At 44.8% G+C, this 12,073-nt stretch overlaps 1 protein-coding gene across 1 annotated transcript in view; it reads left to right on the forward strand.

Moving 5' to 3' along the window:
• The window catches only part of LOC139273575 (probable G-protein coupled receptor 139), a 64,640-nt gene extending 61,835 nt beyond the window's left edge, over positions 1-2,805 (forward strand). The window contains exon 2 of the mRNA XM_070890543.1: positions 1,907-2,805. Coding sequence (XP_070746644.1) covers positions 1,907-2,805 — 899 coding nt within the window. The remainder of the gene's footprint in view (positions 1-1,906) is intronic.
• The last annotated feature ends 9,268 nt before the right edge of the window (positions 2,806-12,073 follow it).

Raw genomic sequence — 12,073 nt, forward strand, 5'->3', positions numbered from 1 at the left:
AGCACATAATATTGGGGGTAATATACTGACGTGGATAGAGAACGGTTGGCAGACAGGAAGCAGAGAGTCGGGATTAACGGGTCCTTTTCAGAATGGCAGGCAGTGACTGGTGAAGTGCCGCAGGACTAAGTGCTGGGACCCCAGCTCTTTACAATATATATTAATGATTTGGATGATGGAATTGAGTGTAATGTCTCCAAGTTTGCAGATGACACTAAACTGGGTGGCGGTGTGAGCTGTGAGGAGGATGCTAAGAGGCTGCAGGGTGATTTGGACAGGTTAGGCGAGTGGGCAAATACATGGCAGATGCAGTATAATGTGGATAAATGTGAGGTTATCCACTTTGGGGGCAAAAACACAAAGGCAGAATATTATCTGAATGGCGGCAGATTAGGAAAAGGGGAGGTGCAACGAGACCTGGGTGTCATAGTTCATCAGTCATTGAAGATTGGCTTGCAGGTACAGCAGTTGGTGAAGAAGGCAAATGGTATGTTGGCCTTTATAGCAAGGGGATTTGAGTATAAGGGCAGGGAAGTCTTGCTGCAGTTGTACAGGGTGTTGGTGAGGCCCCATCTGGAATATTGTGTTCAGTTTTGGTCTCCTAACCTGAGAAAGGACGTTCTTGCTAGAGAGGGAGTGCGGCGGAGTTTCACCAGACTGATTCCCGGGATGGCAGGACTGACATATGAGGAGAGACTGGATCGACTGGGCCTGTATTCACTGGAGTTTAGAAGGCTGAGAGGGGATCTCATAGAAACATATAAAATTTTGATGGGACTGGACAGGTTAGATGCAGGAAGAATGTTCCTGATGTTGGGGAAGTCCAGAACCAGGGGACATAGTCTTAGGATAAGGGGTAAGCCATTAGGACTGAGATGAGGAGGAACTTCTTCACTCAGAGAGTTGTTAACCTGTGGAATTCCCTGCCGCAGAGAGTAGTTGATGCCAATTCATTGGATATATTCAAGAGGGAGTTAGATATGGCCCTTGCGGCTAAAGGGATCAAGGGGTATGGATAGAAAGCAGGAACGGGGTACTGAAGGAATGATCAGCCCTGATCTTATTGAATGTTGGGCAGGCTCGAAGGGCTGAATGACCTACTCCTGCACCTATTTTCTGTGTTTCTATGAATTATTCGTCCAATTTTGATGCTAAAAAATGCATTTAGTTGGACATTCCCTGGTCAATGATAACTATTTATTTTATTCAGAGTCCATTCTTTGCTATGTTATTCGGAAATTCTTACTTTCAATGAGTGACAATTTCAACAAAAAGATGGAAAACTCATTGGTCAAAAGACTTACTACAGCCCAGTTATCTTTCTAACTATTGTACACTTGTATTTAATACCTTAACATCGTCATATTAGCTTCATACATTATAAGTAGAAGTACCTGTAATTATTGCATGCCAAAATTGCAGTAGATGTTAATTTCTGTTGCACTCATTTTCAGTTCTAATTAGAATCCATATCCTCAGCAGGAGCAAGAATTCAATCAGGTCCCCCCCGCCCTCCCCCTCCGCCAACACAGTGGTACAGAAGCGAATCGCACCGCTCTCGGTGCTGACTGATCCCGCCACACGGAGGCTTCCTCAGAGGTTCTTGACCCTTGTGTCCCTGTTACCTTGGGCGGTGTTGTTGCCTGCTGGGCTAAAGTTAGATCTATCATTTAATCTCTCATTGATCAAACATCTGTTAATTTCATGCTGTCTCGATCCCCATTTCATTTATTGATTCCTTATTATTATTGCAATTAACCCTGTATTCAGTTCCTCAGGTACTAGAATTAGATTATATCATTTCATGTCGCTAATGATTTGCAGATTGCAGACCGAATTCCATCAATCTTCTGCTCTTGCTCACAGCCGGATGTTTAATTTACCTGGTTATTTGCTTTCCTCACAGTGAACCTAGTGACGATAGTGATCCTGTCCCGGGGAAAGTGCGGACTCTCCAAATGTGTCACTCGCTACCTGGTGACCATGGCAACAGCGGATCTACTGGTCGTGATCCTGGATCTGATACTGAGGCACATTCCGATTCGTTATATGGAACAGTTTCTTTTCATCCGGTCCATCCCCCTGTGTAATATCCACGCCGCCCTGCTTTATGCAGCCACAGACTGTTCTGTCTGGTTCACCGTCACTTTCACTTTTGATCGATTTGTGGCCATTTGTTGCCAAAAGCTGAAAACTAAATATTGCACCGAGAGAATGGCGGCTGTGGTTCTGGGAACAGTGACTGTGCTGAGCTGTTTAAAGAACATACCCTGGTATTTTATGTTCACAAGTAGGTATGTGCTTAGCAACAAACCCTGGTTTTGTGATATCAAAATCACTAATTATACATCACTGGGCTGGGCAGCATTCGAGCTCCTTCATTATATTCTAACCCCGTGTGTCCCATTTGTTCTGATCCTGCTGCTCAATGCTCTCACCGTCAGACACATTTTAGAGGCCAGTAGAGCCCGCAGGAGACTCCGTGGTCACAGCAGTGGGGAGAGTCCCAGAGACCCCGAGATGGAGAGTCGCATGAAATCCATCATTTCACTGTTTGTTATCTCGGGGAATTTCATACTGTTATGGACAGTGTATATGCTGGTTCTTGTGGCAAACCGGATTGGTTGGATTACACGTCATGTAGGTATACCTCTGTTTGTCGATGAAATAGGATTCATGCTGCAGCAGCTGAGTTGTTGCACAAACACTGGTATTTATGCCGTGACACAGACTAAGTTCCGGGAGCAGTTTAGGAATGTGGTGAAATATCCCTTTCTTGTAATTGTAAAATTCATTAAACGATAAGAAGCAGTGGAGACTTTCCAGCCTCAGAACTCAATGCTGCCTGATAATGGGGGGGTCGCGGGGGGAATTCCGGTTGGAGGCACCTTCCGACAAACGCCTCCGACTGGAACATTTTTTACAAAAACACCTGGTGGTCCCGGAGACGCCTTCGATTCCCGTCTGAGGCCTTCATTTCATGTGTAGCGTCCGGGAAAGCGACTTCCCCATACATACAGTAAAGCTGGAGTCACATGGGCCTGGGCCACCAATCACTCTGCAGTATTCTCATTGATAATAATGGGAACCTCGCTTTTATGTGTCCCATTATTATCAATGAGAATAACTCCCTAAAAAATGAAACGCAATATAATAAATTAAAAAACACCTCACATATTGAAAATGAATTGAAATTAAAGTTAATTAAATGTTTTGGAAAAAAAAATATTTTTGGGTATTTTTTTAACATGTTTTAATAGGGTTTAAAATAAATGTAGCTCAGTGGATAGGGTTTTTACTGTAAAAATATGTATTTAAATTTATTTTTCATATGTTTTAAAACTCTTCTGCTGGTAAAAGTAATTTATCGACCTGCTTTTACCTGGTGTAAGAGTTTGAAGGACATTCACTGGACATGATTTGGGCAAATGCCCCAATCTCACCCACACAAATGTTCTTCTCCCCGGGATATGGAGAATCCATATGGAGAAATCTTTGACAGATCGGAAAAGCCAGTTTTCAGTGATGCACAGCACACCCCAAAAACTGGCTTTTTAAAGGCGTTGGCGGGTCCATGCACATTCCATCTGGACCCAGCGAGGCCGGAATTTCAGGCCCATTGTGTCCGAGCCACTCTCCCTCATGGTGAATATTATCACACTCACTCACACACTGTCTACACAGGGCTCCCTGGGAGGGGAGTGGCGATCTGTCAGGATCCTCTGGAAAGGATGGTGTCCCCTAACACACCGCCTAAAGCAGCTGGTCTCCCGCCTGCACTAAGATGGCGACATCCCTTGTCTAGACAATCGGATGGTGTTCCTCAGGACCCCTCCCTGCCTCACTTATGTATGTCCTCACTCGCGCTCGGCACAGCATATACAGCTCTGGTACCCAGCACAAAGCTGGCGGCAGGGTCATTTCCCATCGGCTGGTTGATGTCATTGACCCTTCCCCTTCCCAGAAGTGAGGCCAGGTGATTTGCAGCGGCAGTCGAGGGCAGCGGCAGATAGCGGTTTGTTCACCCAAGAAGTGGTCGAGTGGCTAAGGGGAGCAGCTCGGCCCAGCTGGTGGCCTGCACCAATCCCCGTAACCCAGCACAGTAAGGAGGTCCAACACCAGGTCCCATGGCAGATCCTGTCGACCACGCTTTACATAAATGCCACTCAACCTGGCACTGGGTAAGCAATGGACTGTTCCAGTGTCAGTCCTGCTAATGTTTAACTGCTGTGGAAAATTCTGCCTTTCCTTCTGGTCCTGTAAAGTATGAAGTGGTGTGGTCAGTAGTTCAGTCTGTGGAAAGTATTCTAGTGTTTAGAATCATTTCAGAGTTCTGAGAGGTAATGGATATCCTACAGGAGATATAGTGGGTATCCTGCAGGAAATATCGAGGATATCCTACAGGAGATATAGTGGGTACCCTGCAGGAAATATCGAGGATATCCTACAGGAGATATAGTGGGTACCCTGCAGGAAATATCGAGGATATCCTACAGGAGATATAGTGGGTATCCTGCAGGAAATATCGAGGATATCCTACAGGAGATATAGTGGGTACCCTGCAGGAAATATCGAGGATATCCTACAGGAGATATAGTGGGTACCCTGCAGGAAATATCGAGGATATCCTACAGGAGATATAGTGGGTATCCTGCAGGAAATATCGAGGATATCCTACAGGAGATATAGTGGGTACCCTGCAGGAAATATCGAGGATATCCTACAGGAGATATAGTGGGTACCCTGCAGGAAATATCGAGGATATCCTACAGGAGATATAGTGGGTATCCTGCAGGAAATATCGAGGATATCCTACAGGAGATATAGTGGGTACCCTGCAGGAAATATCGAGGATATCCTACAGGAGATATAGTGGGTACCCTGCAGGAAATATCGAGGATATCCTACAGGAGATATAGTGGGTATCCTGCAGGAAATATCGAGGATATCCTACAGGAGATATAGTGGGTACCCTGCAGGAAATATCGAGGATATCCTACAGGAGATATAGTGGGTATCCTGCAGGAAATATCGAGGATATCCTACAGGAGATATAGTGGGTATCCTGCAGGAAATATCGAGGATATCCTGCAGGAGATATAGTGGGTATCCTGCAGGAAATATCGAGGATATCCTACAGGAGATATAGTGGGTATCCTGCAGGAAATATCGAGGATATCCTACAGGAGATATAGTGGGTATCCTGCAGGAAATATCGAGGATATCCTACAGGAGATATAGTGGGTATCCTGCAGGAAATATCGAGGATATCCTACAGGAGATATAGTGGGTACCCTGCAGGAAATATCGAGGATATCCTACAGGAGATATAGTGGGTATCCTGCAGGAAATATCGAGGATATCCTACAGGAGATATAGTGGGTATCCTGCAGGAAATATCGAGGATATCCTACAGGAGATATAGTGGGTACCCTGCAGGAAATATCGAGGATATCCTACAGGAGATATAGTGGGTACCTTGCAGGAAATATCGAGGATATCCTACAGGAGATATAGTGGGTATCCTGCAGGAAATATCGAGGATATCCTACAGGAGATATGGTGGATATCGCACTGCAGACTTATTGGGTATCCTACAGGAGATGAAACGGATATCCTACAGAAGATATCGTCGATATCCTACAGGAGATAAAACGGATATCCTACAGAAGATATAGTCGACATGCTACAGGAGATATAGAGGATATCCTACAAGATGTGTCGTGGATAGCCACCTGGAGATATAATGGAAACCTAAACATTAACATCCGCATCATCTACATTAACGCTGTGTTGTGCTGCACCTCCAGGCCCGGCCCGGGCAGATCAGGATCCTGGGGCTGAGGGGAAAGCACTGGGCACTGGGTGAGAGTTGGAATATATTTATTATTTGGTTAATTGTTCTGTAAACAAAATGATCCCGATCTCTGGACAGCGAATACCTTGTTGATCCTTTTCAGGTAAACCATTCCTAGTGTTTCACGTTATCGGCAGTAATGGTGACAAAGTTGAACTGTGGAGATGTAACCCAACAAGCCGGGCCTGAACTGGAAATGTTGATGTGAATGAGTGTCTGTCTGATTAAAGCTGAACAAGACCAGGGCGGGAGGGAAGCGCTTTTTAATATTCAATTAGGCTACAGTTCTACAAGCGCATTTGTTCCCATGGAAAGTTGTTTTGGGAGCACTTCAATGAAAAAATGGTGTTAAACCTAAGAAATAACTGAGAGCACTAAAGGCTTGAGGCTTGTGTGGGTTGATGTTTAGACTGAGTGCATGTTAGTTCAGCTTTACATTCTCAACACGTCCCAACAAATGTTGGAAACAATGTTAATGCTAGTGTCTGGTTTAATAATTAAAAATATTTTACAGAACAATCATTCGGATAATCAAGTGTTTTCCTTCCAAAAACAATATCCATTCTATGTTTTTTTGAGATGAGAATTTAAATCTGCTCCTGTGGTTCAGAAGGATTAATAAGAGACAGCCAGGATTGAGTTGTTGAAGGCAAAGCGTGTCATACCAACATGGTGAGGTAGCATGCAATGTGTGAGCCTTTGCCCAGAATCTACACAGAAGTGACGTCCCTTTTCTCCAAACCTGCACACCTTGACATAAAGGCCATCTTGAATGTTTAACTGCGAATCAATTTAGCCTGAAGTTTACTGTTAACAAGGAACAAGATGACCTGCACAATCTGAGAGAGTTCCCGTGACCTTGCTAATAGTCGCTAATATATTAGTTTTGTTGCCTCCACTGTCATAGAAACATAGAAACATAGAAAATAGGTGCAGGAGTAGGCCATTCAGCCCTTCTAGCCTGCACCGCCATTCAATGAGTTCATGGCTGAACATGAAACTTCAGTACCCCATTCCTGCTTTCTCGCCATAACCCTTGATCCCCCGAGTAGTAAGGACTTAATCTAACTCCCTTTTGAATATATTTAGTGAATTGGCCTCAACTACTTTCTGTGGTAGAGAATTCCACAGGTTCACCACGCTCTGGGTGAAGAAGTTTCTCCTCATCTCGGTCCTAAATGGCTTACCCCTTATCCTCAGACTGTGACCCCTGGTTCTGGACTTCCCCAACATTGGGACCATTCTTCCTGCATCTAACCTGTCTAAACCCGTCAGAATTTTAAACGTTTCCATGAGGTCCCCTCTCATTCTTCTGAACTCCAGTGAATACAAGCCCAGTTGATCCAGTCTTTGTTGATAGGTCAGTTCCGCCATTCCGGGAATCAGTCTGGTGAACCTTCGCTGCACTCCCTCAATAGCAAGAATGTCCTTCCTCAAGTTAGGAGACCAAAACTGTACACAATACTCCAGGTGTGGCCTCACCAAGGCCCTGTACAACTGTAGCAACACCTCCCTGCCCCTGTATTCAAATCCCCTTGCTATGAAGGCCAACATGCAATTTTCTTTCTTAACCGCCTGCTGTACCTGCATGCTAACCTTCAATGACTGATGTACCATGACACCCAGGTCTCGTTGCACCTTCCCTTTTCCTATTCTGTCACCATTCAGATAATAGTCTGTCTCTCTGTTTTTACCACCAAAGTGGATAACCTCACATTTATCCACATTATACTTCATCTGCCATGCATTTGCCCACTCACCTAACCTATCCAAGTCACTCTGCAGCCTAATAGCATCCTCCTCGCAGCTCAACTGCCACCCAACTTAGTGTCATCTGCAAGTTTGGAGATACTGCATTTAATCCCCTCGTCTAAATCATTAATGTACAATGTAAACAGCTGGGGCCCCAGCACAGAACCTTGCGGCACCCCACTAGTCACTGCCTGCCATTCTGAAAAGTACCCGTTTACTCCTACTCTTTGCTTCCTGTCTGACAACCAGTTCTCAATCCACGTCAGCACACTACCCCCAATCCCATGTGCTTTAACTTTGCACATTAATCTCTTGTGTGGGACCTTGTCGAAAGCCTTCTGAAAGTCCAAATATACCACATCAACTGGTTCTCCTTTGTCCACTTTACTGGAAACATCCTCAAAAAATTCCAGAAGATTTGTCAAGCATGATTCCCCTTTCACAAATCCATGCTGACTTGGACCTATCATGTCACCATTTTCCAGATGCACTGCTATGACATCCTTAATAATTGATTCCATCATTTTACCCACTACGGAGGTCAGGCTGACCGGTCTATAATTCCCTGTTTTCTCTCTCCCTCCTTTTTTAAAAAGTGGGGTTACATTGGCTACACTCCACTCCATAGGAACTGATCCAGAGTCAATGGAATGTTGAAAAATGACTGTCAATGCATCCGCTATTTCCAAGGCCACCTCCTTAAGTACTCTAGGATGCAGTCCATCAGGCCCTGGGGATTTATCGGCCTTCAATCCCATCAATTTCCCCAACACAATTTCCCGACTAATAAAGATTTCCCTCAGTTCCCCCTCCTTACTCGGCCCTCTGACCCCTTTTATCTCCGGAAGGTTGTTTGTATCCTCCTTAGTGAATACCGAACCAAAGTACTTGTTCAATTGGTCTGCCATTTCTTTGTTCCCCGTTATGACTTCCCCTGATTCTGACTGCAGGGGACCGACGTTTGTCTTTAAAAGAATAGTGGAGAATGCAGGCATTGATCCCGCTACCGCTCACATGCAAAGCGAGCGCTCTACCATTTGAGCTAATTCCCCAGGACAATTGGCTATTAACACTCACATGGAATATTGCCGAATGTTTCACCCTCCATTATTGCCCCGACGAATCTCCAACAGTAACACATCCTGATTGTGCAATGAACCTGATATTTCCTAACTAAACCTGACAGAAAAAACTCCTCACACGAGAAACGTATAATTGCGTTTTTGAAACAGCTGTGGCCCTTTGGAGATTAACATCGACTCTAATAACATTTATTAACAAAATACGAAAAACAGATTGCATGATTTTCTCGAGCTTGTCCGACTATAACATAAGAGCATAATAAATGGAGCAGGGGTAGTCCATTGAGCCCCTCGAGCCTGCTCTGCATTCAATAAGATGGTGGCAGATGGAGGCTTGTAATAAAGGAACGGAAATAATCATGGGCGATTTTAACCTTCATATTAATTGGACAATGCAAATTGGCCAGGGTAGCCTTGAGGAAGAGTTGATAGAGTGTATCTTGGATAGTTTCCTTGAACGGCATGTTGCGGAACCAACCATGGAGCAGGCTATCTTAGATGTGGAATGAATGACCATAACGTGGTTGAATTTCACATTCTGTTGGGAGGATGAGAAAGTTGGTTCTCAAACCAGTGTCCTAAACTTAAATAAAGGAGAAAACAAAGGTATGAGGGCAGAGTTGGCTAAAGTGGACTGGGAAAATAGATTCAAGTAAGGTCTCATTGCACCTCCCATTTTCCTAATCTGCCGCCATTCAGATAATATTCTGCCTTCGTGTTTTTACCCCCAAAGTGGATAACCTCACATTTATCCACATTATACTGCATTTATCATGCATTTGCCCACTCGCCTAACCTGTCCAATTCACCCTGCAACCTTTTAGCGTCCTCCTCACAGCTCACACCGCCACCCAGCTTAGTGTCATCTGCAAACTTGGAGATATTACACTCAATTCCTTCATCTAAATCATTAATGTATAGTGTAAAGAGCTGGGGTCCCAGCACTGAGCCCTGCGGTACCCCACTAGTCACTGCCTGCCATTCTGAAAAGGACCCGTTTTTCCCGAATCTCCGCTTCCTGTCTGCCAACCAGTTCTCTAACCATGTCAGTACATTACCCCCAATACCATGTGCTTTAATTTTCACACTAATCTCTTGTGTGGGACCTTGTCAAAAGCCTTTTGAAACTCTAAATACACCACATTCACTGGTTCTCCCTTGTCCACTCTACCAGTTACATCCTCAAAAAATTCTAGAAGCTTTGTCAAACATGATTTCCCTTTCATAAATCCATGCTGACTTGGACCGATCCTGTCACTGCTTTCCAAATGCGCTGCTATTTCATCTTTAATAATTGATTCCAACATTTTCCCCGCTACTGATGTCAGGCGAACCTGTCTATAATTACCTGTTTTCTCTATACCTCATTTTTTTTAAAGTGGCTTTACATTAGCTGCCTTCCAGTCCATCGGAACTGATCCAGCGTTGATAGACAGTTGGAAAATGATCACCAATGCATCCACTATTTCTTGTGCCACTTCCTTAAGTACTCTGGGGATTTATCGGCCTTCAAACCCATCTAGTTCCCAAACACTATTTCCCGCCTAATAAGGATTTCCTTCAGTTCCTCATTCTCACTAGACCCTCAGTCCCCAAATATTTCCGGAAGGTTATTTGTGTCTTCCTTCGTAATGAAGTAGTAATCGTTAAAATGATGGGACTAAAGGCGGACAAGTCCCCTCGACCTGATGCTTACACCCTCGGGTCTTAAGGGAAGTAACGGCAGGGATACTGAATGCATTGGTTGTAATCTACCAGATTCCCCTGGATTCTGGGGCGGTCGCAGTGGATTGCAAAACCACAAATGTAATGCCACTTTTTTAAAAAGAGGCAGAGCAAAAGCAGTAAACTATTGACCAGTTCGCCTAACAACTGTCGTTGAGAAAATGCTGGAGTCCATTATGAAGGAAGCAGCAGTGAGACACTTGCAAAAGCATAATTCTATCAAGCAGAATCAGCATGGTTTTATGAAAGGGAAATAATTGGAAGAGGTTCTGGGGGAGCTGGGACCAGTACAAACCGGACGGTCTGCACCTGGGCAGGACCGGAACCAATGTCCTGGGGGGAGTGTTGGCTCGTGCTGTTGCGGAGCGTTAAAACTAATATGGCAGGGGGATGGGAATCTATGCAGGGAGACAGATGAAAGTAAAATGGGGGCAGAAGCAAAAGGTAGAAAGGAGATAAGGAAAGCTGGAGAGCAGAGAAATCAAAGGCAAAAATCAAAAAGGGCCACATTACAACATAATTCTAAAAGGACAAAGAGGCTTAAAAAAACAAGCCTGAAGGCTCTGCGTCTCAATACGAGGAGCATTCGTAATAAGGTGGATAGAAACATAGAAACATAGAAAATAGGTGCAGGAGTAGGCCATTCAGCCCATCGAGCCTGCACCGCCATTCAATAAATCATGGCTGATCACACCCTCAGTACCCCTTTCCTGCTTTCTCTCCATACCCCTTGATCCCCTGAGCCGCAAGGGCCATATCTAACTCCCTCTTGAATATATCCAATGAACTGGCATCAACAACTCTCTGCGGCAGGGAATTGCATCGGTTAACAACTCTCCGGGTGAAGAAGTTTCTCCTCATTTCAATCCTAAATGGCCTACCCCTTATCCTAAGACTGTGTCGCCTGGTTCAGGACTTCCCCAACATCGGGAACATTCTTTCCGCATCTAACCTGTCCAGTCCCGTCAGAATCTTATACGTTTCTATGAGATCCCCTCTCATCCTTCTAAACTCCAATGTATAAAGGCCCAGTTGATCCAGTCACTCCTCATATGTCAGTCCGGCCATCCCTGGATTCAGTCTGGTGAACCTTCGCTGCACTGCCTCAATCGCAAGAACGTCCTTCCTCAGATTAGGAGACCAAAACTGTACACAATATTCCAGGTGAGGCCTCACCAAGGTCCTGTACAACTGCAGTAAGACCTCCCTGCTCCTATACTCAAATCCCTTAGCTATGAAGGCCAACTTACAATTTGCCTTCTTCACTGCCTGCAGTACCTGCATGCCCACTTTCAATGACTGATGAACCATGACACCCAGGTCTTGTTGCACCTCCCCTTTTCCCTTTTCCTAATCTGCCGCCATTCAGATAATATTCTGCCTTCGTATTTTTGCCCCCAAAATGGATAACCTCACATTTATCCACATTATACTCCATCTGCCATGCATTAGCTGACTCACCTAACCTATCCAAGTCACCCTGCAGCCTCTTAGCATCCTCCTCACAGCTCAAACCGCCACCCAGTTTAGTGTCATCCGCAAACTTAGAATATTATACTCAATTCCTTCATCTAAATCGTTAATGTATATTGTAAAGAGCTGGGGTCCCAGCACTGAGCCCTGCGGCACTCCACTAGTCACTGCCTGCCATTCTGAA

This window comes from Pristiophorus japonicus, chromosome 1, assembly GCF_044704955.1.
Source record: "Pristiophorus japonicus isolate sPriJap1 chromosome 1, sPriJap1.hap1, whole genome shotgun sequence".
NCBI classification, from domain to species: Eukaryota; Metazoa; Chordata; class Chondrichthyes; family Pristiophoridae; genus Pristiophorus; species Pristiophorus japonicus.